General features: G+C 42.8%; 1 protein-coding gene across 11 annotated transcripts in view; it reads right to left on the reverse strand.

Moving 5' to 3' along the window:
* Positions 1-2,397: 2,397 nt before the first annotated feature.
* apc (APC regulator of WNT signaling pathway) overlaps positions 2,398-27,276 on the reverse strand; it is a 388,865-nt gene continuing 363,986 nt past the window's right edge. For all 11 annotated transcript variants that reach the window (XM_070883858.1, XM_070883877.1, XM_070883847.1 and 8 more), the window contains 5 exons: positions 23,111-23,250; positions 20,638-20,715; positions 19,902-20,018; positions 17,819-18,033; positions 2,398-9,946 (listed from right to left, as the gene is read on the reverse strand). In XM_070883858.1, the coding sequence (XP_070739959.1) occupies positions 3,316-9,946; positions 17,819-18,033; positions 19,902-20,018; positions 20,638-20,715; positions 23,111-23,250 (7,181 nt within the window). In that variant the 3' untranslated portion in view covers positions 2,398-3,315. The remainder of the gene's footprint in view (positions 9,947-17,818; positions 18,034-19,901; positions 20,019-20,637; positions 20,716-23,110; positions 23,251-27,276) is intronic.

A 27,276-nucleotide genomic window follows, 5' to 3' on the forward strand; every position in this document is an offset into this window, starting at 1 on the left:
ACCTTGGTATCACAATGCTGGCCGTCACCTGGGCAGCTATCCTTGCCAGAGCCTTTGAGAGGTGTGTGGGGAGAGGACAACCCGCTTCCTCTCATTGCCCACGACCAGTGCCTTAAGAGCCGCGTCGGAGAATCTGAGGTCTCTCTCCTTGTTGGGGTTCCGCCATGGGTTTGCACTACCGTCTTCTTCCAGCTACAGCTGTGAGTGACTTGACAATGAGGCGCTATCGCATCAATGCACCCCTCCCTTTAAGTACCGAATAAAGTCTGTGTCATGACTGGGAATTAGACAGGATCTGATATTGGCCCACTTGTTGAGCGTTAAGCCAACGAGCAGCAGTTTTAGTGCTGAAATCGTGACTAAAATCACAAATCTTTCATGCTAACTATACCATTTTGACCTGTCCCAGCTTAACATTGTTAGGCCTTAACATTTCGTGGTCGTATCCAATTTCTAGGCAAAGAGTCTTAAAGATCTGAAAATTCACCCTGATGCTGAACCTTCTGTGGAATCCCTTGTGTCCTCAGCGTTCTCCTTTTAGATAATATATAATCTTCAGCAAAGGGTTTGGGTTGTTGACTTTTATCTGTTTTAGTTTTTTCTTTACTTCCCTACTTTGGCAGAATTTGCAATCTGTACAGCAGATGGAAGAGCCAATGTAATTATGGAAACTGAAAAAAAAATGTTTCAGAGAGAAAACTAAACAATTTCCCCAAAATGGTCATGGTGACAAATACATAAATTGTGTTGTGTTAAGTCTTATATATATATATAAAAATTAGTTGTATGCCTGTTTTAAAATGCATGTTTTTTTCTTGTCATTAAACCTAAAATGTATTCAATCAGCAGCAGACTGGCTGATAAATAATTAAGCTTTTGATGATTTCCCACTTATTGCAGTTCCTTCCCTTGTCACTTGACAGTTCATTGCCCATCTCCCCTGTTCTCCAAGCTCATCACGTCCATGCGACGCATCTCACATGATCCCCTTCGCACTCATACTAGCTGACATCATCAATAACTCACTTGCTTCAGACATTGTCCTGTAACCTTTCAAAACTACCATCACTCCCTCTATTAAATAAACTCAACGACGAACAATTTGCCTTCTCCAATGACCCCCCCTCTAACCTCTCTAATGTCCTTGAATTGAGGAGTGGAATCAAAACACACTTTTTCACCACAAAGGGTAGTGGAAATTTGGAGCTGCTCCATAAAAATGATGTGAATGCTGGGTCAATTGAAATTTTCAAGACTGAGATCAACAGATTTTTGTTCGGCAATGGTATCAAGGGATATGAAACAAAGGTGGTTAAATTGAGTTGAGAAACAAGTCAGTAATATTGCATGTCAGTGATGATCTAATTGAATGGCAGAACAGGCTTGAGGGGCTGAATGGCCTAGTCTGTTCCTAACATGTCTTTGCCCCCCCACTTCTCCCAAAACATCCTCTTTGAATCCCTTCAGTCTAGCTTCTGCCCTTCTTGCAGCACTGCCCAACTCATGAATGATCTCTTCATGACTGATGTTCTAATCCTCCTTTTCTCTTGATATCCCTCCTTCTCTGTTGTCCGGTTTTTAGGGACTACAGCCAATGCTCCCTGTACGCTGCGTTCTGTTCTGCGTGGCTTGTTACTTTCAATGCGTGGTTCTTTTAAATTTCTGGACATGCGCGATATTGCCAATGTAAAAGCTTGTGAGCGGCCTGCACGCGACCTTGCAGATTACTGCATGGCCATGCACGCGCGCAGCTTCGAGGCTGCATTGACTGCAGCTGATCTCCAGCAATGGCTATTCTTCCCACCCACACACGGTCACCTCTGGAGCCCCCAAGGATCTATCTGAGGACTTTCTTCTCTTCCTGCTCCTTGGTGACGTGATCTGCAGGCACAGGTTCAGCTTCCTTGTGAACAATGATAACAAACAGCTCCATCGCTCCAAGCTCTTCCTCAACCCTTCAACCACCTCCATTCCGATGGTAGGTCAATCTAAATTTGTTGCGAAGAGAGTGACGAGACAGGAGAAATTTCTTTAACTAGAGTTGTTGGAGCACGGAATGTTTTAACTCTGGGAGTGTTTAAGCCAGAAGACCATTGCATCTTTTAAGGGGAAAATGGATAAATACTCCAAGCAGAGAGATACACGGGATTAGTTTTGGACTGCTCTAGCAAAGAATCGCACAGATATGATGGTCGAAAGGCTTCCTCTTGAGTTACAAATTTCTATGACTGCTTGTCTGACATCAATCATTGGGTCATAACTTTTCCTAAGTCGCTAGCACCAACATTCCTTACTTTAATGAGTGAGCCTAGAAATTCCATTTGAAAAAAACATTAAAGCATCTATTTTTCTTCAATATAAGGTTTATCCACAAAATTTCAACCAACACAACCAAAATTAATACATACAGTAATAATTTATTTTGAAATGTTCATTTAGTTCTTCTGAAACAATTTCTGTCTCATTCATAAAAGAGTAGCCATCTCACCTCAAATAACAATATACAACAAGTTACAGCATAGCAATGGCTCTATCTACTTTTCTGGTAAAATCTAGATCAGGAAAAAAATACTCCAGGCCAAAGCTGCAAGGTTACAGACAATCTCCTTTTGCAGCACACACAGCAGTGTACATTAATACACTGTAGCTATCTATGCACATCATGTGATCACAGAATTGAGTCATTGCTTCAGACAACATACCATCCGATCTGATCATGCACAAGAGCAGGCTGGGGAAGGCTGTTGCAGCAGAAATCATAAGACTGTGAATTTCACAGCTGCATGATTACTTAGAGGATTAGGATACTTCACAATTACTAACATGGAATATTAATACTCATTTCATTCACTTTTTTGCATGTATATAATTAGATATCTAATTTTTTTAAAACTCCCTGACCTTTTTTTTTGCTATTAAAATGTTGAACATGATTGATACATTTTAATGGACTTATCTAGACAATTTCCAAGTATTAAGTTATATAAGCCAAGCAATACATAAAGGATCATGGCAGGAACTCTTAATACATAATACAAGTAAAACTGACTGTACAATGCGTTGCCTTTATGAGCTGTAGGAATAATCTCAAACCTCCAAACCAAATGCACCTGCCAACTTTCCAGAATCTATAGTTTTCTAACAAATATGGCTTTCCTTAACAAAGACCCTCTGCAAAGAGAAAAAACAGTAGCGATATTTACAAAAGCATCTAAGTTGATCAATAATTCTTGTAAAACCAACAGTCATCTCCAAAAACAGATAGTTGTGCCAAAATTATACATAATAAATCAATGTTCCACGACCACAGTTATTTCAAACAGAAGTTACTAAATAGGATCCAGAATGACGTTTAGGGCTTTGATTTCCACTAGACTCAGTAGCTTCAGGTTTAGAGCTCTCCTTTCTCTTGTTGTTTACAGGTGTTGGAATTTGTGATGGCCGTGTAGAGCTGTTATCTGTGCTACTTTTACGAGGGCTGGGTATGTAGTTGAAAGGAGTTACTCTTGCAGCAACAGTACCACTAGGTGAATTGTGCTTGCTTGAGCTGTTTGAACTAAAAGGTGTACGCTCGGTGACAATTGTGGTCTCAATTTCTGGTGAGGTAGCAGAACTGTTCACAGCAGATTTTGCTTCTGATGCCTTTTTCTCTGGGCTATCCAACTGGGTAAATGAATTTAAATGTTTTTCCATCCTTAGACCATGAGGAGGAGTTCTGTGTTCTGAAGTTGGTTTGTTCTGTGCATCACCTGAACCTTCATCACTTAGAAGCAACTTTTCATGTAAATCATCGATAACTGGAGGTGTATTGCCTGTTGGAGATTTTCCAGGCCGAGGGTTATTTATTGGGCAGTCCTCAATTCTCACCCACACATCCTCAGTCTTTGACACAGGCGGAGCCATCTGGTAAACTAAATGTTTGGATTCAACACTATTTGTAGCTGAAGAATTCTGAGGGTGGCTGTTCATTTGTGGAATTTCATTATCTTTAATTTTTCTCCAAGTTCCCCTCAAGGGGGCTGGGTTTTCCTTGGCTTGTTTATTACCATGTGCAAAACTCCCTTGATGTGGTTTTTCGTCTTCACTTTTAGCCTTTTCGCTTGATTCTGAAGAAGCTGACAGAATTGAAGAAGAACTCCCTGTTCTTCGCCATGTGCTAACTCGAGGAAGGGATGAGGAATGTTTGCTATGTTCACGCTTCCATGTACCTGATCTGTTCACAGGAAGCCTTGAAGGGCTTTCAGAATGAGAACGAGCTATATCATGTTTCCGCATAGGTCTCCCTTCCAGATGTTCTGCAGAGAGATTCTGGTTTGGAGGTATTTTTCTCCAACTGCTGGTTTGATTTGGTAAAAGACTGGGCATCATATCTAGATGCTGAGATGGACTTAAAACTGGAGTCTGAGTTTGTGATCTAGTTGGTGATGCAGGCCTCGAAGGTGGTGATAAAGATTCAAAAGAAGTGGACTCTTCTAATTTTCTCCTCAATGTTGGACTTGGGGCTTCCTTTATAAAAGTTGATTGACGCATTAATGCAGGCCTTTCAGATCTGTCGGATTCACTGCCACTTGATTTTGTTGAAGACATCCTTGATAGTTCTATTCTTTTACCTGGCACAGTGTTACTGGCACTCTGGCTTAGCCCCTTAGAATTTGATTCACTTCTTGTAATAGAAGGTGTGCCCTTTCCTAGGCCAGTTTGCTTTGAAGGGGCCTGCTGACTCAGTGGTCTACCTGGAGAGGTGTAAGACATTCTTCCTGATCCTGAAGGTTTAGCTGAGGCAGTACTTGGTGAAGATGTCCTTGGCAGTTGTGATATCTTGTTAGAAGGGCTGATCCCATTTCTTCCTGGAGATATGGAATTTCTACCAGGAGACTGCATTGGTCTAGATAGGGATTGTTGAGAAGGTCTAGAAGGAGTAGAATCTCTGGATCCTGACCGAGAAGGTCCTTTGCTAGTTGATGCTCCCTGAGCACCTGTTTGCTTGCCTATTGGACTCGGCTCTGGTTTTATTGGAGTTTTAATGCCTCTCGGTGAATTATTTGAAGATTGTCCTGGGCTTACACTTTTAGAGGTTGCATTTTTTGGTGGCATCTTCGGAATAGGGCTGGTGCTAGGTGAGCTGTTCCTTACACCAGGTATGTGAATCATGGTTCTTCCACGTGAGATCATAGGCATATTTGCCTGTTGAGGGTGCTTTGGCTGACTGCAAGCCGTCTCAACATTGGAACGTGCCTTTCCAGTTATTAAACTTTTATATACCCTTTTCCCTCCTCGAATAGCTTTAACATTTTCTTCGTCTTTCTTTTTGTTGTCACTGTTGATTTTCTCACCAGGTTTCACAATTTTAGGGCCCTTATTGGAAGTGAATGTTTTTTCTTCCTGGTCAGGTGTAAGGTGAAAGGGCGATCCTAAAGAAATACTAGATTTAAGTGACAAAATGGAATCAGAATCAGAAGAACCCTGTCTTGACAAGCAAGCAGCAGCCTGGTGCAAGCTACTTACTATAGAATTAGCACCCTCTTGAATGGCTTTCCAGTCAAAGCTTTCAGAATCTGGAGAGAATGCCTGTTCTGAAATGGGACTTTGCACTTGCTCTCTAAAATTCATAGACTCGTCCGTCTCCTCTACTGATGCTGAAGTATCACTTCCTGTATTTTCCCAGTTACTCTTATCTTTTGCAAGGAGCTTTTTCTTTTTTGGCATGGCTGAACTGATGCACTCCTGTAGAAGGTCATCTTCAGAGTCTATGCTAAGAGAGCTAAGGGAGCTATTTCTAGAAAAGCACACTGGTGTGTCTTCAACATGAAATGACTTGGGAGCATAGCCAGACGCTGGAGGTCTGTTCACTGCAATTTGGCTATTTGTGTGCTCTCCATGTTGACTATGCTGAGCTGCTTTTTTATTATTATTCTCTTGGTCAATATCACTGAGAGAACTTAGGGATGAATTACGAGAAAAACAAACAGGAGTATCTTCAATGGCAAAATTCTGCATTTTCTCATCTGTAACTGTTTCTCGGTCATTGTTGTCTTTTGGTGTTTGGGAGAAAACAGCCTGCCTCTGTAACGCAGATTTCGACTGCCCTCTGCCTGGTAAGGATTTTTGACCTGGTTGCATCCTATCAGTAGGTTGCTGACTATTGGGAATTTTTTCATTGTTACAATTTTTTACATCATTGGAAGCATAATCTTTTTTGCCTTTTTCTTTTTTCAGTTCTGCCTTCTCTTTTGTGAGATCGGTATCGTCATCATCAAAGTCAAGTGAACTCAGGGAATCATTTCGTGAAAAACAATATGGAGTTCCTTCAATTGGAGTATAATGATGTGGGGAGTCAAATACAAAACCTCCACGAACACGGTTATCATTATTTGGTGGTTTATCTTGAAAATCACCAGCAGTGTTTTTTGTGGCTTGCCTTTTGCTAACCTTTTCCATATCTTTCCTGTGTTCTATGTAGCTGCCTTCAGCAGAGAAGCTGCTTGGAGGATCAGATATAGATGTTCGTTGTAATGAGCGTGGCTTGTATTCACTGTTTTGAGACAATGGCTTCACTGGAGATGTTGGTTTCCTTTTCTCTGCCTCTTGCTGATTTGCGTTGTTCACAGTTGTTGATGCATGTTGCATTTGATGCATCATTTTTTTAATTCTGCAGGGTTTATGGCTCTTTCCTTTTGGCATAGCAGAATTTATACATTCAGCTAAAATATCACCTTCCTCCATTTTATCATCTTGTCCTGGCTGAGCAGTAGTGGGACCTTTTGCTGCTTCTGCATCATCCATACTCCTGCCCTCAGTTGGGATAGTATCTCTCTTTTCCATCACTGCAGATTCAGATGCAGGACAAATACCTTCTGAATTTACCAATTCATTTGGAGGTGACTCAATAGTGAGGTCACTTAGAGATGTAGCTGTTGAAAAGTTTATTGGAGTTCCCTCAACACAGTAGACTCGTGGCATATCTTCCCTAAATATGTCATGGTTAAAACTGACGTGCTTTTGAGTATGGACTCTATTTTGATTAGAAAGCAATTTGTACACAGGCAACTGACTTGGTTTCCTTGCTACTGGAGGTGGTATCCGTGATGTTGTAGTAGCAGCAGTTTTCTTTGCTTTACTTGAAGATTTAGTTGGCATGGCTGAATTTATACATTCTTCTAAGATATCAATATCATCATCATCATCATCTTCCAGTATATCTTTCTCAGGTTCTGCAGCTTTTTCTGCTTTACACTGATTTTTCTCACATGTATCTTCCTCCTTATCAGGTTCTTCATTCCGATGATCATCTTCATAAACAGGAGGCATTACTCTGAGCTCAAGATCTTTCTGAATAAATGGTTCATCAAGGCTAAGAGCACTTAAACTTGATGCACAAGAAAATCCATCTGGAGTGTTTTCTGTGGCAAAATGCATCAGACTATCACCGTCCTGAGGAACCTGGACTCTTTGGACTGCTGCATTCACAGCCTCTTGCCTTTGGCCAAGCTCTCTGCTTTTAACATTTGTTTGTTCCTTGACTTTATGTGCATCTCTCTTTAACTGAGCTGGTTGAGGTGGTGGAGTTTTACTTCTACTTGGAGGCATTGTCTGTCCTGGACTGTCCGGAAGATCACTTGGGCTTATAACTCCACTAACCATTTCACTGCATGGTTCGCTCTGAATAGAACTGGCAATTGACTGACTTTCAAAACTTCCCAATGAACTGACTGAACTGCATCTGCTGAATACCAAAGGAGTTTCCTGCACATAGTGCTCCGGTGGGCTTTTAGGAGTCTGTGCTCCACTTTTGGATGGTGACTTGGCACCCGAAGAGAACTCAACAGCTTTCTGCCGAGAAATATCAGGCTGAGACATATTGGTGGTTTGCAGCCTATTTTGTTTCATTCGTGTATGGTGCGACGTAGAGGAAGCCTCACCTATTGCTGCCTCAGCAGGATTTTCCTTGAGGTCAATAATCTGCAAAGTGGTTCCATCATCTGATACACGCTTGGCTTGTCCACGTCCTTCCATGTCATCCTCTGATGATAGAGATGACAGTGAACTACATCTTGAAAAGCAAATAGGAGTATCCTCTACGCAATAAGTCTGCATAGTTTCTTGGTTAATTGAAGGAGCCTTACAAGTAGCTGATTTTTGTACTGCAGAAGTGGCAGTTGTTCTAGTTTGTGCAGAGCTAGGGTGAAGTCGCCTCTGTTGACTAGAAGTGCTGATTTTGGAACTTGGTGTGCTTCCACAACTTGATGCTGCATGATCCTTTGTTGGGTTTTGAACCGAAGGACCTTTTGAATACATAAAAGATTGCTTCTGTGAAGAGGGAGGGATTTCTGAGGAATACTTCAAACTATAATCAATTGGCTGTTCAACATGGTGTTCTTCCTCTGTAAACTTTATACTATAATTTGTGGGCCTGTCCTCTTCCTCCTCATGCGTTCCTTCTTCAGAGTAACGTTCACTGTAATTGGTTGGTTTGTCATCTTCATAATCATCTACCTGGCAAAGAGATGGATTAACCTTTTGGTTTATTCTGTGCTCAGAATCTACTCTAACTTGCTCAGAATTGTTATGTGCCCTGGTGCTATAAGAGCAATCTGATTGACCAAATCGAGGTTGGAATTTAATATGTGCTTCATCCCCACTGCAGGTACTTTCACAGTAGAGAGAATATCCAGAGGGTTGAGTTCTGGTCTGCTTATGTTCATTCCTTTTCATCTCTTCTTCTACAATATGCTTTTGCCGCGCCCATTGTTCATTTTGTGATGGGCTCTGTCGGCCAGAATTTAACTGTTCATCTGAATATTTAAGACTGTAGTTAATTGGTGTGTCTAATTCTGTATCATTGTCATCTAAATGATTGGCATTGTGAATTTTGTTGGCAAGATCAGCTGGATATCTTTCATAATTGCAGAATTTACTTTCATCATCCTCAGAGTAGGACTCTATCGATGGTTTCATCTGTCCTCTTTTCCCATAGCCATCACTGCTGCTAACACTATTTAAGCTATCATTTGATGACCTCCTGTACTCTGTTTTCCCATAAGGCATGGAAGTGGTTCTGTTGGAGTTTTCAGGTTTACCATAGTTAAAAATGTTAGAATGGGGATGAGATGATGATCCTCGTCTCAGTCCAGTCCTGTCCTCTGGCACACAGTGTAGGTCAGAAGCAGATGCTGAATTCCTGTCCTCGGAGGATAAATGCATACTTGATACCTCTTCCATGACCGTGGCTATTTGAGCTGCAGTGGTTGGCATCTGTCTCCCTATTCTTTTAGAAGGATCTGGCACATTATCAGATGAAGAGGGATAGGCAGCAGTATCTGTTCCTCTTCGATCTCTTTCTACACTTCGGTCCTTTTCTGCTCTAGAGCTTTCTACACTGCCCCTGCTGTCTCTTGAACCAGGTAGCATTGAAGAAGTCATGTATGGTGACAGCACAGTCAAGTTTCCAGTGGTGAAACTCTCCGACCTGCATACCCCATCTTCATTATGCCTTCCAGAGTCCAAAACATACTCACTGTATCTGCCTTGTTTGTGTCTTTGTCTATTGCGATGGGATGTTTTGGGGCTCAAATTATCAATATTATCAAATGTCTCTGATAATTGTTGAGCATCCAGCTCTGCTTCCAGGGCCTTTTGTTTCCGAACATGTAGAGATGGCAGACTCGATCCTGGAGACATAATGTTGGCATCTTTGTACTTAGCAGGTCTGTTGGCCATTAGGTTCCTCAAAGCTGCAGCACTTCCCATTGCAATCATTTTGTGTTTAGAATGAATTAGATTTTTGAGCATGCTAACTGCTCCCATGTCCCACAAAGACTCCTGATCCTTGGCATTTCGAGCAGAAAGATTCCAAAGGGTTCCACATGCATTGCTAACTATTGTCAGGCTGTGCGATTTTAAGTGCTGCAGCAAAGTCTGTAAGCAATTGTTTTCTCGTAGGATTTGCCTGAATAGAAAACAAGAGTTATTTAGAAAACCATTTATAAAGCAAATACATGCATGCCTATATTAATTTCAATCAAGGCAAAAAACAAGAAAATAAGGATACTATGCTTAACAGTCACACTTTGTTTATGTGGACTGTCCTTATCAAATTCATTTGAACACTAAATTAAAAGTACTTTATGGGTATACGTGTTGAATTTCATTACAATAGCAGCAGTGATGGCTATGGGAAATAATTAACACATTTTGAACGTAAGCTATAATTTAGTTTAGGTGAGGCGATGGAATGAGATTTATCTGATTTTAACATTAGAATTTCTATTTATAATATAATAAAAGTTTACATACTCCCATTTGACACATTTAATTTGCAATTTCAGAGAGTCAGGGTGGGAGAGAGCAGCGACGACAGGAAAAAAGAGACAGGGGGTAGGGGGAAGAGAGACGGGGGTGGGGGGGGAGGGGAAGAGAGACGGGGTTGGGGGGGGAGAAAAGGGGCAGAAGATAGATGTGGAGGATGGGGGGGTGGAAGAGAAGAGAAGAGAGACGGGGATGGGCAAAGAGAGACGGGAGGGGCAGAGAGAGACGGGGTGGGGGGGGGGGGCAGAGAGATGGGGGGGAGGGGGGAGGAGTAAAGGAGGCCAGGGGGCGGGCAAGGAGAGACCGGGGGGGGGGGGGGGGGGGGCCAAGGAGAGACGGGGGTGGGGGGGGGGGGAAGAAGGGGAAGTGGAGAAACGGGTGGTTGGGGGGGAGGAAGAGGAGAGACAGGGGTAGAGGAGAGACGGGGGTTGGGGGATGTTGGCGGGAGAGGGCAGAGGGAGCGAGGGTTGGGCAGAGGGAGCGAGGGGGTGGAGAGAGAGAGACACGAGTGAGAGGGGGCAGGGGAGAGGAGGGATTTAGAGGGGAGAAGGGAGAGGAGAAACAGTAGGCAGCAGATGGAGGGAGGCAGATGGGGAGTTGGAGGGAGGCAGATGGGGAGTTGGAGAGAGCGGTGTGGGAAAGGGAAGGGGAAAGAACGCAGGGCAGGGGAGTTACAATGTTTTAAGTTTCCTGCTGTAAGAGACAGTGCCATTATTTGTGATGGCTGTCCCACAGGGGGTATCCTGCAGTATGACTGTTGCCTACTGTAGAAAATCTGCTGAATCCTGTAGGTGTGGGAATCTGTTTGAAGTTAGGTATCTAAGAGGCAGGCCTTTTAAATCTATCTCAATTGACAGCTCTGTATCCGAAGTCCTCCCAAGCTGAGAACAGATAATAAGTTATTGCTTTTGCTAATCAGGTCAAGCCATGTAGCCAAGGCATTGTGATGTTGTACAACTCCATGGAAGCTGAGCTGTCTTCTATGTTGCTATTAAGAGATAGCAAGAATCTCAAAATGCTTTGTTACTTTGTCTTAAAAATGGTTTCAAAGTACCGATATGAAGTACGGACTCGACTGTCATTTTATCTGACTATTTATTCTTGCTTCAGTAAAATAAATTACATCTTACAATAACTTCAAGTTAGTTTTAGGCTGACAGAGGTGTTTTTCCCTCTTTTGGAGAGATCAGAAACTTACATTAGCACTACGCACCATTTCCAATTTACGGGGGGTAGAATGTGGGATGCTGGTCAGGAGTGGTTTGGAATCGTCAAGACTAGAGGGAACAAAGGCATGGATGAGGGTTTCAGCAGAAGAGCTGAAGCGGGGCGGAGATGGGCGATGTTACGGAGGTGGAAATAGCCGGTATTAATGATGGAGCCAATGTGTGATTGAAAGCTCATCTCGGGGTCAAATATAACACCAAGGTTGCGAACAGTCTGGTTCAGTCTCAGACATTTTCCATCATCATCATAGGCAGTCCCTCGGAATCGAGGAGGACTTGCTTCCACTCCCAAAGTGAGTTCTTTGATGACTGAACAGTCCGATACGAGAGCCACAGACCCTGTTACAGGTGGGACAGACATTCGTCAGGGGAAGGGGTCGGAAGGGCTGGTTTGCCGCACGCTCCTTCCACTGCCTGCGCCTGGCCTCTTCATGCTCCTTGAGTTGAGCCTCAAAGAACTCAACGCCCTCCCGGATGGACTTTCTCCACCTTGGGCGGTCTGCGGCCAGGGTTTCCCAGGTGTCAGTGGTGATGTCACACTTTACCAGGGGGGTTTTGAGGGTGTCCTTAAAATGTTTCCGCTGTCCTCCTTTAGCTCGTTTACCATGAAGGAGCTCCGCATAAAGCATTTGCTTAGGGAGTCTCGTATCTGGCATACGAACTATGTGGCCTGCCCAGTGAAGCTGATCGAGTCTGGTCAGTGCTTCAATACTGGGGATGTTAGCCAGGTCGAGGACACTGATGTTGGTGCGCCTGTCCTCCCAGGAGATTTGCAGGATCTTGCAGAGACATCGTTGGTGATATATCTCCAGCGACTTGAGGTGCCTTCTGTACATCGTTCATGCCTCAGACCCATTCAGGAGGGCGGGTATTACTACAGCCCTGTAGACCATGAGTTCGGTAGTAGATTTGAGGGCCTGGTATTCAAACACTTTTTTCCGCAGGCGGCCGAAGGCTGCGCTGGCGCACTGGAGGCGATGCTGAATCTCCGCATCAATGTCTGTCTTTGTTGATAAGAGGCTCCCGAGATATGGGAAATGGTCCACGTTGTTCAAGGCCGCACCGTGGATCGTGATGATTGGAGGGAAGTGCTGTGCGGCGATGACAGGCTGGTGAAGGATAGAAACATAGACATAGAAAATAGGTGCAGGAGCAGGCCATTCAGCCCTTCTAGCCTGCACCGCCATTCAATGAGTTCATGGCTGAACATGAAACTTCAGTACCCACTTCCTGCTTTCACGCCATACCCCTTGATCCCCCGAGTAGTAAGGACTTCATCTAACTCCCTTTTGAATATATTTAGTGAATTGGCCTCAACTACTTTCTGTGGTAGAGAATTCCACAGGTTCACCACTCTCTGGGTGAAGAAGTTTCTTCTTATCTCGGTCCTAAATGGCTTACCCCTTATCCTTAAGACTGTGACCCCTGGTTCTGGACTTCCCCAACATTGGGAACATTCTTCCTGCATCCAGAATTTTAAACGTTTCTATGAGGTCCCCTCTCACTCTTCTGAGCTTTGTCTTACGGATGTTAAGCGTAAGGCCCATGCTTTCACATGCCTCAGTGAATACATTGAATAAATCCTGGAGTTCAGCCTCAGAATGTGCGCAGACACAGGCATCGTCCGCATACTGCAGCTCAACGACAGAGGTTGGGGTGATCTTGGACCTGGCCTGGAGGCGGCGTAGATTAAACAGCTTCCCACTGGTTCTGTAGTTTAATTCTACTCCAGCGGGGAGCTTGTTGATTGTGAGGTGGAGCATGGCGGCGAGGAAGATTAAGAGGGTTGGAGCGATAACGCAACCCTGTTTGACCCCGGTCCGGACGTGGATTGGGTCTATAATGGATCCGTTGGTAAGGATCACGGCCTGCATGTCATCATGAAGCAGGTGAAGAATGTTGACAAACTTTTGGGGGCATCTGGAACAGAGGAGGATGTTCCATAGACTCTCATGGTTGACAGTGTCAAAGGCCTTTGTAAGATCGAAAAAGGCCATGTATAAAGGCTGGCACTGTTCCCTGCAACTGGCACGCTGCAAAGATCATGTCTGTTGTGCCCTGTAGGGGACAAAATCCGCATTGTGAGTCCGGGAAAGCTCCTCGGCCACAGGGAGAAGACGATTGAGGAGAACTCGAGCGACAACTTTCCCAGTGGCTGAAAGCAGGAAGATTCCCCTGTAGTTGCCGCAGTTGGACTTGTCCCCCTTTTTAAAAATGGTCACAATCACTGCATCTCTGAGGTCTCCCAGCATGCTCTCCTCCCTCCAGATGAGAGAGATGAGGCGCCAACAGCGCCTCTCCGCCACATTTTAGCGCCTCAGCAGGGATTCCAACTGCACCCGTAGTCTTCTTGTTCTTCAGCTGTTTTATGGCTTTGCCAACCTCGTGCAATGTTGGAGTTTCACTGAGTTGGTGGCGGGTGGCATGCTGCAGGATGGAATTGAGAACACTCGAGTCAAAGGCAGAGTCTCGAATGAGGAGATCTTCAAAGTGCTCCTTCCATCGGGCCTTGACAGCCTCGGAGTCCTTGATGAGTGTTTCCCCGTTCTTTGCCAAGAGTGGGGTGGGGCCTTGGGAGTTTGGACCGTAGGTGGCCTTGACTGCAGTGAAGAATCCTCGCAATTCGTGGCTGTTGTTGTATCTCCTGTGCTTTCTCCATCCACCACCTGTTCTTTAGGTCCTGAGTTTTTTGATGGACCTGAGCCTTGAGCTGTCTGTAATGCTGTTTTGCTGCTCCAAAGTTGGGCTGTTGCTTGAGGCTCAGAAATGCTTTGCACTTGCGATCTATTAGTTCTTCGATCTCCTGATCATTTTCATCAAATCAGTCCTGATGTTTTCTGGTTGAGTGACCAAGTGTCTCTTCACAGGCACTGGTTATAGAGGCCTGGAGGGCAGACCAAGCGCTATGGGGATTCAGCGTCTCAGGGTCATCAAGGCATGGCAGATTGGCCGTGAGATGCTGGCTGTATAGGGCTTTCTTAGCTAGGTCTCTAAGTGCCCCGGCATTAACGTTTTTGCGGAACTGCTTCTGCTGTCCCCTCTGCTTTGGGACAATGTTAATGTTGATGATGGATCGGATTAGGCGATGGTCCGTCCAGCAATCGTCAGCTCCTATCATAGCACGGGTGATGCGCACATCCTTGCGATCCCTGGCTCGGACGATGACATAGTCCAGCAGGTGCCAGTGTTTGGAGCGAGGGTGTTGCCACGATGCCTTGTATTTGTCCCTCTGGCGGAACTGGGTGTTGGTCATGAGGAGTTCATATTCTAGACATTTTGTCAGTAGGGTACCGCTGGAATTGGCTTTTCCTACCCCATCTCTGCCAATCACGCCTCCCCAGAGGGCTGTGTCTTTGTTAATCCTGGCATTAAAATCACCCAGGAGGATCAATTTGTCGCCCGTGGGGACAAGGATGTCTCGAAGTTGGAATAAAAACCCTCTTTAGCCTCATCCGTTGCATTGAGTGTGGGGGCGTACGCACTGATGACTATGGCACATTGGTTCCAAGACAGGGTGATACGGAGAGTCATGACGCATTCGTTGACCCCACAGGGGGAGTCTTTGAGGCAAAGCCGACTCCAATGAATGCGGCGTTCTGATTCTGGTTTTCCTTTCCAGAAGGTGGTGTAACCTCCACCATGTTCCTTCAACTGGTCTTCCCCTGCCTGCCGGGTCTCGCTTAGGGCGGTGATGTCAATGTCAAAACGTCTGAGTTCCTGGGCAACTATGGCGGTGCGGCGTTCCAGCCTGTTGCTTTTGGGATGGTCCGTGAGGGTCCTGACGTTCCAGGTCCTGAACTTCATACTGATGGAGTGGAAGTGCGCGAGTTCTTTTAGCGTGGGGTGGCCGCTGCACACTGGCAACCACACGGGCTTAGCTGAGCAAGGTCTTGGTCCAGTGGCAAGGGGGTCCAAGACAACTGGAGACCAGACACAGCTCTATAAGCCTAATTGCCTACGGCGAAGTGTTGGCCGCAAGCTCGGCGCCGGGTAGCGCCATTGATGGTAGATGGCCCGAGGCCAGGTTGGGGTGCAGGCATTCAGAAGGTGACTTCCAAAGTTATTATAAAAGATTAAAAGTTGATAAAGGTTCCCAATTTATTTCAAAAGTTTCTAAGAGTTGTTAAAAATCTAAGATGTAAATCAATAATAGATTATAAAAGTTTCCCCAATTTAAAAAGTTTCTCGAAGTTGTTAAAAGTCAAAGATGTAAGACAATAATAAATGTTTAAAAGTATTTCGGTTGAGAGTCTAAAATGTAAGCTTTAAAAGTTCTCCCAAATTGCTTAAGTTTAAAAGTTGGCTAAAAGTTAAAAAAATTAATTAAAATTTGGTTGGGAGTATGAGACGACGCCACGCCTCGGTCCCTTCAGCACCGGCCTCAGAGTCCCTTCGGCGGATTGAAAGGCAGCCTTGGAGTCCCCTCGGCCGGCCCCACGTCCTCGAGTCCCTTTGGCAGGTCGTCCCGAAATCCCCTTGGCCGGCCAGACGCCCTCCGAATCTGGTGCAGAGTCCCTTTGGTCCAGGTCGGTGCCGAGTCCCCTCAGCCGGGGACAGAGATGGATGGTGCAGAGTCCTTTCGGCCGGGGACAGAAGCGGCCAAGGAGAGGGATGGAGTCAGTGGCTGGAAACCGAAAATAACAGCATACTGTCCGGAATACGGCAAACTGACAATTGACCGTAACTTCAGGATTTAGCGCATGCGCCGCCCAACGTGGAAATCCTGAAGTTGCAGTCAGTCATTCACTACTCCTTCACAGTCTATGTTATGAACCCCACCCCCAGAGCCAGCAATTAGTGCAATCTGTCAAATCATGGAAACTAGCGGCAACTTCAGCTCTTCTGCAGTAATACCACCGTTAAATACCCCATTAAAAGTTTGAACCGTTTGGATTAGGTGTAACTGGGGTTTTAACAGCTTATTGACTGCTAAACAAAGATTGTCGGCCCTGAAAATCTGATTTAAATTTTGTGACGTGTCAAATTTATCCATTTTAATAAGAATTAAAATTAAGAAACTTAAATTTTTTTTTAAGTTAAAAAAAAAGTTTGTTCATCTTTATTTCAGGCTTGCTTTTTCACCATGCGAGAGCCCCAATCTTTCTTTTGCTCTCAACAAATTTGAAAAAGTTAGAATCAAAGGAGCTTACCCACTTCCTGTTTCGCTGTCTGAGGTTTCTGCATTTCGATTGGCTGCTTAAGACAGCTTGTTGATGTCACAGCAGCTCGTGTTAGGGATTCTTCATTAACTTGCGTTGATTTCAATTATGCTTCGGAAAAGCCGAACTTCCCGTCACAGAGATCGCGAGGTCTTGGGGGAAGCTTACTTCGTGGCCAGTGGCAAACGTCTTTGCTTCGCCACTGACCGCAAGTTACGGGCCATTCGCTTCAGTCTTCCCAATATTTAGTTGGAAATTTCTTCTTATCCAGTACTGGACAAGCAGTCTGACAACTTAAAGACTGGACACGAGACGAACTCTCCTGCTCTTCATTGAATATTGCCATGGAATCTTTTATGTCCACCTGAGTAGAAAGGGCTTCAATTTCATGTCTCATCTGAAAGACGCCACATGACTCAGATGCGAGAGTAACAACACTGAGCCAAGGTTGATACTTATGATTCACACATAAGGTTAAATTTTGGGTTTAAAGGATGTGTGGGCTTACCTATGGAGTTGACTTTTGCATTAAGCATGGTTTGGTTGTATTGCAAAGAAGCATGAATTGTTTTACTTTGAAAGCTCTGTGTTTTAGAAAATGGTACTAAATTTTAAGATTCAGTGCCGTTATCTAAAATTGCAAACTGAGCAGTGTGCAAAAACTGCAGGCACCATACATTAGCTGAGGGACTCATGTGAAAATTAATTTGAATATCACATACACACTTGCTTCCAGTGGAGGAACATTTTCCAGCACGAGCTTTGTTCATCAATTTAAGTCTTTGAAAATCCTATCTATATTTGTACGTGAACAGACAAAATCTCTTGTAGAATTGATTTCATTTTTCTACAAAAGTCTTCCCCACATCATTAGTACATGGATGATGCTAAACAGAACTGAGAATTTATTTACAAGTGTGAACAACATTATAATAGGTTAGTCTGTGGGTTCAAATTAATAAATGCTATGAATGTATTTGTGTAGATGACTGAACCAAGGGTATAATTCACTAAAACACTCAATATTTAAGGTATCTTTTAAATCACCATGACTATAAGTATCGGAGCAATTAATTTTCATTAAGTAATGATAAATTATTTCTACAAAAAAAGGAAGACTGCACACACCTGTGATCTTCATTTGTAGCAATCAGACTAGAAACATTCCGTAGGATGCCACCTCCACTTTCAATAATGGCGAGTGTATTGGTTTGGCTTCTGTAGGTTAAAGTGCCAACTAAAAAGGCAAGAGCACCACACACAGCACAGATGTCAGCCTTATTCTCAGTGCAGTGTGCAGATAAATTCCAAAGGGCACTGAGAACACTCTTCAGGGTTGATTCCTTTAAGAACGAGGGAAAAATGAATATACAATTTTGATTTGTTTTGATTAACTCATGTCTTGGGAGACATTTTTGAACATTTGCATGGTATGTGTATTAGATTTTACATTGTACATCTTTCTGATATACCATACATTTGAAATCTCCAACATTTTTAATTTCTACAGTAATTTTCCTTATTGTCTCCCCCAAAGTACACTTAGAAAGATTACAAAAACCTTGATAGATAGCATTTGCAACATATTACAATTCTGTCTTTATGATGACTGTCAAATTTAACAAGACATTGATATTGTACTAGTCCCCTTTGTAACAATAGGTACATAAATATATTTACACATACACATGCTTTGGCATCCATCTTTTGACAATGACTGTCCTGAATGTTAAGAGGTTGGAGTAAAGTAGAGGATTCCTTTGAAGTCTTCACTCTGGTTGAGTTCACACAATCCAAGGGCGGGAGAATGTACATTTTGTAACATTTAAAATAGAAGTTTGTTCCCTACCTTTTAATTGTTTTATACCATGTACATTAGCCCTGCAGGTCAGTGTTGCTCAGCAACTAGTAGAAGAATTGACATGGGCATAAATTTTCAATCCCCAATGCCGAGCATCGCCCTCTACTTCCCACACAATCCAGTTGAGATTCAATGTTACGTGGATGAAATCACTGCCTTGAACCCATATCCTACCAATACATGGCACATCTCATGACCTATTTCCATGTTGTAACAATGATGAATTTCTACAAATCGCCAGCTTGCACTTTGGAAATCTTATTCTTGAGATACTGATCTTCAAGTTGGGAGAGAAGGTACAGGCCACTGGAAATCACTTTCCACATATTTTTAACCAAAGACCAGGGTTTTTGTTTGCTTATCAAACTAAACATGGACATGGGATCTTAGAAAATGCACACTTTATTCACAAGTGGGAAACAGCCAGCAGAAAAATAATTGCTGAATGAGGACATAACAGCATGGTATCAAGATCTAAGATTTTGGAGCCTCTGCTTAACTAGAATTCAGATTGGAGTATCAGGCATGGAGGTTAGCAGACCTGATGTTCAGCACTTCTGATTTTTAATCCTTCTCTCTGTTCTTTAACGTGCACTCCCATTTAGTGAGACTGTGTGTTGAGAGAGTTATTACAAGTACTTGCAGTCAAAAGTGGTTCTGCAGCCACCTTTGACTGGAACTTGCAAGTGATCAGGTATACAAATCTTGTCCTCATGCAAGTCACTGTTTTGGGGTTAAAACACATTGAATTTACAGCACAGGAGTCCATTTCACTCATGCTGCCTATGTTGGCTCTCCAACGGGAACTTTCTACTTCAATCCCTTTTCCCTGCCCCTTTCCCTGTATCCTTTTATATTCTTCCTGTTTAAATACTTACCCATTTCCTGTTTTAAATTATGTTCAGTAGTCACCTGTGGTAAAATATTTCATGCTCTAATAACCCTGTTTGAAAAATGTCTTCCAAGTAACCCCTTCTTTCTTCTAATGATAATCTTGTGTCTATGTGATGTTGTTATTGATTCGCCAAGCAGTGGAAAAAATATTTTGCCATTGACTCTCTCAAAACTTTTCATAATTTTAAAAACTTCATGTTACGTGGGGAATGAATAAAGCAATTCTATTCGTATACGTTCTTCCCACAGGATCAGCATGGCCACAAAAACAATGATTATTCCTCATAAAAGGAAGAAGTAGTTGTGTCGTAATTGTGTCAATAAACAATAAACACTTTGGACTTTAAGGTAAGACGGCAAGAGAGTCCTCAATATTTGGAAGACACATTTTTGTGAACGTTCTGAATTGAACATATCTGAAATTTTAACTTTGTGTATAAGGAATTTCTTTCCTACCTTTTTCACATCCAGTGCACATTCCATTAACGCGCTCACACTTCCAACTTCACGCAAGATTTTTTTACTGTTTACATCTGCTCGCCACGATAAATTTCGTAATACACTGGCAATTACCTACAACAGAAAAATATGTTTAAGAATCAAAATAATTTAGTAGATAAAAGAATATTGCAATGCTTTCACTGGATTTGCCATTTTATTTTCCCATCCATTCCTAATGCAAAACAAGACAGAACTGATCGCTATGCTCATTTGGCTCAATAAGCCTGATGAGGTCATGATCACTCATGTTAATACAAAAATGCTTGACATAATTATTGGTGATGGCAAGAATCTTTTCATGGAAATAGTCATAGTTGTGTTGTGATACTACATTAGATTTGGACATACACAATGATGAACATCTGATTAGTGCACTATTTGATTAAAAGGTAATAAGCTGTACATCTAACAAAGTAAAAACTTTAAGGTGTGACTGGATAATATAAATGTTTGTGTGTACTATCTTCTCAAGTTAAAGATGACATTATGACTAATGCACTCAACTATTACTCGTATCATTGTTTCCCAATATATTCTCAATTTGGGAAGACAGTAACCCCACAGAAATTATCTGTTTAGATGTTTAATGTATTGAAGAAAACCTTATACCCACAGTGATTTTAGAGATTGTTTTAAGAGTTGCTCATGCTTGAGTTAACTGACCTTCAAGTTTAAAAACTACGATCTTTACCTGCTGTAGATCTTCACTTTCTGACTTCAGTTGAGCTACCATTGCTCTCATACAGCCTTTCATAGAACAGAGTGTGGCCTGGGAAACAATATTGCAGAATCAACTCTGGCACCATTTAACTCCATTTTTTTTAATGTAACAATTGCTTAAACTGGATATCTAAACATTTTAGTTTGCCTGCGGTTAGGAACCAAGTGTATGGTGAATAGTGGCCACTGTTTTGTAGTACATAATGTTGCTGTGCCACACAATGAGTTTGACTTAAATCAGTTTTACCTTAATTTTAACATAACTACTCATTAATAGATTTATTCGGAATGTGACAGTACACCAAATTAGTTCAAATACTACATTCTTTTAAAATGCTAAAGCAATACAATGTGGCCAAGACTAGTGGGAGGCCAGAGGATTGGGAAATTTTTAAAAGCCAGCAAAGAGTGACCAAAAAAAATGATAGCGAGGGAAAATAGATTATGAAAGTAAACTAGCACGAAATATAAAAACAGATAGTAAGAGTTTCTACTGGTACACAAAAAGGAAAAGAGTGGCTAAAGTAAATGTTGGTCTCCTACAGGATGAGGCTGGGGAATTAATAATGGAGAACAGGGAAATGGCAGAGACACTGAACAAATATTTTGTATCGGTCTTCATAGTATAAGACACTAAAAACATCCCAGGGACAATCAAGGGACAATAGGGAGGGAGGAACTTAATACAATCACTATCACTAATTAGGTAGTACTCGGTAAAATAATGGGACTAAAGGCGGACAAGTCCCCTGGACAAGATGGCTTACATCCATGGTCTTAAAAGAAATGGCTGCAGAGATAGTGGATGCATTGGTTGTAATCTACCAAAATTCCCTGGATTCTGGGGCGGTCCCAGCGGATTGGAAAACCGCAAATGTAACGCCACTATTTAAAAAAGGAGGCAGACAAAAAGCAGGAAACTATAGACCAGTTAGTCTAACAACTATCGTTGGGAAAATGCTGGAGTCCATTATTAAGGAAGCAGTAGCGGGACATTTGAAAAAGCCTGATTCAATCAAGCAGAATCAGCATGGTTTTATGAAATGGACAAATTTTCTGGTGTTCTTCTGAAGATGTAACGGGCAGGGTGGATAGGGGGAACCAGTGGATGTGGTGTATTTGGATTTCCAGAAGGCATTCGATAAGGTACCACGTAAGAGGTTACTGCACAAGATAAAAGCTCACGGAGTTGGGGGTAATAAATTAACATGCAGAGAGGATTGGCGAACTAACAGAAAACAGAGTCAGGATAAATGGGCCATTTTCCAGTTGGCAAACAGTGACTAGTGGGGTGCTGCAGGGATTGGTGCTGGGTCCTCAACTATTTACAATCTATATTAATGGTTTGGATGAAGTGATCGAGTGTAATATAGCCAAGTTTGCTGATGATATAAAGATAGGTGGGAAAGCAAATTGTGAGGAGGACACTAAAAATCTGCAAAGGCACATGGACAGGCTAAGTGAGTGGGCAAAAATTTGGCAGATGGAGTATAATGTGGGAAAATGAGAAGTTATCCACTTTTGCAGAAATAATAGAAAAGCAAATTATAATTTAAATGGAGAAAAATGCAAAGTGCTGCAGTTAGAGGGTCCTAGGGGTCCTTGTGCATGAAACACGGAAAGTTAGTGTGCAGGTATAGCAAGTAATCAGGAAGGCAAATGGAATGTTGGCTTTTATTTCAAGGGGGATAGAGTATAAAAGCAGAAAAATCCAACTACAACGGTACAGGGTATTGGTAAGGCCACACCTGGAGTACTGTGTACAGTTTTGGTCTCTGTATAAGGAAGGATATACTTGCATTGGAGGCTGTTCAGAGAAGGTTCACTAGGTTGATTCCAGAGATGAGGGGTTGACTTATGAAGATAAGTTGAGTAGGTTGGGCCTATACACATTCGAGTTCAGAAGAATCAGAGGTGATCTTATTGAAACATGTAAGATAATGAGGGGGCTCGACAAGGTGGATGCAGAGAGGATATTTCCACTCATAGGGGAAACTAAAACTAGGGAACATAGTCTCAGAATAAGGGCCGCCCATTTCAATCTGAGATGAGGAGCAATTACTTCTGAGGGTTGTAAATCTATGAAATTCTGTGGCCTAGAGAGCTGTGGAGGCTGGGTCATTGAATATATTTAAGGCAGAGATAGACAGATTTTTGAGCGATAAGGAGTAAAGGGTTATGGGGAGCGGGCAGGGAAGTGTAGCTGAGTCCATGATCAGATCAGCCATGATCTTATTGAATGGCAGAGCAGGCTCAAGGGGCAAAATGGCCTACTCCTGCTCCTATTTCTTATGTTCTTAATACAAGTAAAAGGCAAAATTTTGCAGATGTTGGAATTCTGAAACAAACCAGAAAATGCTGGAAATACATAGCACCTGTGCAGAGAACAGACAAGTTAACGTTTAAGATGCAAATCTAAAACTTATCTATAATAAATTGCCTACCTTATTTGCAACATCCCCAAAAGTTAAATTTGTAAGTGCCATCCCAGCATATCGTCGCAATGTGACACTGTAATGGTCATCGGTGAGTCCATACATTTCACAATCGACTTGCAACAATTCAGCTATTGCCTGTAAACCACCTGCACATTAGAATAACAATGGTTAAAATTAAACGTATTCACAAAACTATTATTTTAAAGCACTGAAAATAAGTCAAAAGCATCTTAAACTTAATTCTCATTTGAAACAACATCCCAAACATTAATTCCCAATTCCACACTGAAGGCCATCATTGTGTACTATATAGTTCAGAAAAGAATGGATAAATAGGTTCATAAAGTCAATGTTCAGTGTGTAAGATGTCAATGTTCACATTCTGCTTTCTTTAAAAGCAAGCCATTTACCCTATTACTGTTTGTGGGATCTTGCTGTACACAAATTGGTTGCCCACATAACAATAGTGACTATACGTCAAAATGTAAGAGACTGTGAAGCACTTTGAGATGTTTCAAGGATGTGAAAGTTGTCACATTAATGTGAATCCTTTGTTTACTTCTAACAAAGCAAAGGAAATAAATTGTAATGAACAATGAGATTTGATATGTATTTCTATGAGAGACTGACCAATAATCTGTCTGGAGTTACATATTTGTTTATATTTCATATTTAAATTATAAAGTCAATATCATATTTTTAGTAACAACACAAATGTTCAAAGAAGACAATTATTGCAAATTCCCAGACTATCATTCCACTCACTCAACATATACAGGAAGAGATATATTATACAAATGCACACATACACACTATAAATATATATATAAAAAATTAAATGTTGTTTGCAAACATTCGTCAACTTTTTCCAATATGCCCAAATTTATAATGGAAACTGTCTATGCAAACATGTCATGCTGAAATTACACCTTTCTGCTCGTGCTAGCCTCAGTTTTGCATTTGCCAGTTCCTCAGTCTGTATATAAGAACAAATGAAATAGGAGCAGGAGTAGGCCATTTGGCCCCTCGAGCCTGCTCCGACATTCAATAAGTTCATGGCTGATCGGATCTTGGGCTCAGCTCCACTTCCCTTCCCGCTTCCCATAACCCTTCACTCCCTCATCACTCAAAAATCTGTCTATCTCCACCTTAAATATATTCAATGACCCAACCTCCACAACTCCCTGGGGCAGGGAATTTCACAGATTTATAACCCTCAGAAGAAATTCCTCATCTTAGTTTTAAATGGGCGAACCCTAAATCGAGAACTATGCCCCCTAGTTCTAGATTCACCCGCAAAGGGAAACATCCTCTCTGCATCTACCTTGTCGAGCCCCCTCAGTATCTTATATGTTTCAATAAGATCACCTCTCATTCTTCTAAACTCTAATGAGTATAGGCCCAATCTACTCAACCTTTCCTCATAAGTCAACCCCATCAGCTCAGGAATCAACCTACTGAACACCTTTTCTGAACTGCCTCTAATGCAAGTATATCCCTCCTTAAATAAGGAGCCCAAAACTGTACGCAGTACTCCAGGTGTGGTCTTACCAATACCCTGTACATTGTAGTAGCACTTCTCAGCTTTTATACTCTATCCCCTTTGCAATAAAGGCCAACATTCCATTTGCCTTCCTGATTACTTGCTGTACCTGCATACCAATTTTTTGTGTTTCATGCACAAGGACCACCGGGTCCCTTTGTACTGCAGCATTTTGTAATCTCTCGCCATTTAAATAATAATTTGATTTTTTATTTTTCCTGCCAAAATGGGAGTGGATAACCTCACACTTACCCACAATGTACTCCATCTGCCACATGTTTGCCCACTCACTTAATCTGTCTATAACTCTTTGAAGATTTTTTGTGTCCTCCTCACAACTTGCTTTTCCACCCAACTTTGTATCCTCAGCAAACTTGGCTACATTACACTTGGTCCCTTCATCCAAGTCATTAATATAAATTGTAAATAGTTGAGGCCCCAGCACCGATTACTGTGGCACCCCACTAGTTACCTTTTGCCAACCGGAAAATTACCCATTTATCCCGACTCTTTGTTTTCTGTTAGCCAATCCGCTATCCATGCTAATATATTACCCCCAACCTTGAGAGCTTTTATCTTGTACCTTCTGGAAATCCAAATACACCACATCCACTGGTTCCCCCTTAGCCACCCTGCACGTTACATCCTCAAAGAAATCGAGCAAATTTGTCAAACGTGATTTCCCTTTCATAAAACCATGCTAACTCTGCTTGATTGGGTTATGCTTTTCCATACATCTGAATATAAAAGTTCTCAAGACTTCCCGTTTGTCATGCTTATTTCCTGTTGCATGATTTAAACCCCTTTGTGACCATAATGTAATGATGACGGTAATGGCAGCTGTAGCATTTACTTAAAATCCAATATACTTACCATTACTTACCTTGAAGGGGAAGGCTTCGAATACTCATCATATGCAGTCCCTCGGAGTCGAGGATGACTTGCTTCCACTCTAAAAGTGAGTTCTCAGGTAGCTGAGGAGTCCAATGAAGGACCTACAGTCTTTGTCATAGGTGGGGCAGACAGTGGTTGAAGGAAAGGGTGAATGGGGAGCCTGGGTTGGCGCACGCTCCTTCCGCTGTCAACGCTTGGTTTCTGCTTGTTCTCAGCGATGGGACTCGAGATGCCCAGCGCCCTCCCGGATGCTCTTCCTCCATTTTGGGCTGTCATGGACCAGGGATTCCCAGGAGTTGGTGGCAATGTGGAACTTTATCAATGAGGCTTTGAAAAGTGTGTCCACTGCCCACCTGGGGCTCGCTTGCTCTGTGGAAGCTCCGTGCAGAGAGCTTGCTTTGGGAGTCTCATGTCGGGCATGCGGACAACGTGGCCCGCCCAACGTAGCTGATCGAGCCTAGTCAATGCTTGGATGCTGAGGATGTTGGCTTGAGTGAGAACACCGACGGTGCATCTATCCTGCCAATGGATTTGCAAGATCTTACGGAGGCAGCGCTGGTACTACTTCTCCAGCGCTTTGAGGTGTGCTGTATATAGTCTGAAGGTTAAAGCCCATGGGATACAGGGCAAAGTGGCAAGTTGGATCCAAAATTGGCTTGGAGGTAGGAAGCAAAGGGTAATGATTGATGGATGTTTTTGTGACTGGAAGGATGTTTCCAGTGGGGTTCCACTGGGCTCAGTACTGGGTCCCTTGCTTTTGCTTTTTGTGGTATATATCAACGATTTAGATTTGAATATAGGAAGTATGATTAAGAAGTTTGCAGACGACACTAAAATTGGCTGTGTGGTTGATAATGAAGAGGAAAGTCATGGGCTGCAGGAGGATATCAATCTACTGGTCAGGTGGGCAGAGCAGTGGCAAATGGAATTTAATTCAGAGAAGTGTGAGGTGATGCACTTTGGGAGGGCTAATAAGGAAAGGGTATACACAATAGGTGGTAGGCCGCTTAATAGTAAGGATGAACAAAAGGACCTTGGAGTGCTTGTCCACAGATTCCTGAAAGTAGCAGACCAGGTGGATAAGGTGGTTAAGCAGGCATACGAATGCTTGCCTTTATTGGCCGAGGCATAGAATATAAGAGCAGGGAGGTTATGCTTAAATTGTATAATACTTTGGTTTGGCCACAGCTGGGGTACTGCGTGCAGTTTTGGTCGCCGTATTAGCATCATCATCATAGGCAGTCCCTCGGAATCGAGGAAGACTTGCTTCCACTCCTAAAGTGAGTTCTTTGGTGGCTGAACAGTCCAACATGAGAGCCACAGACCCTGTCACAGGTGGGACAGATATTCATCGGGGGAGGGGGAGGGGTAGGGGTGGGACTGATTTGATGCACGCTCCTTCCACTGCCTGCGCCTGACCTCTTCACGCAGGCAGCGTTGAGATTCGAAGAGCTCAACGCCCTCCCGGATGCATTTTCTCCACCGAGGGCGGTCTTCAGCAGGGTCTCCCAAGTGTCAGTGGTGATATCGCACTTCACCAGGGAGGCATTGAGGGTGTCCTTGCAATGTTTCCGCTGTCCACCTTTGGCTCGTTTGCCATGAAGGAGCTCCGCATAGAGCAATTGCTTAGGGCGTCTCGCGTCTGGCATTTAGTATTCAACTGTGAGGGATTATAATAATAACTTTTATTTATATAGCGTCTTTAATGGATTAAAATGTCCAACGCTACCCCACC

This window comes from Pristiophorus japonicus, chromosome 1, assembly GCF_044704955.1.
Source record: "Pristiophorus japonicus isolate sPriJap1 chromosome 1, sPriJap1.hap1, whole genome shotgun sequence".
NCBI lineage: Eukaryota > Metazoa > Chordata > Chondrichthyes > Pristiophoridae > Pristiophorus > Pristiophorus japonicus.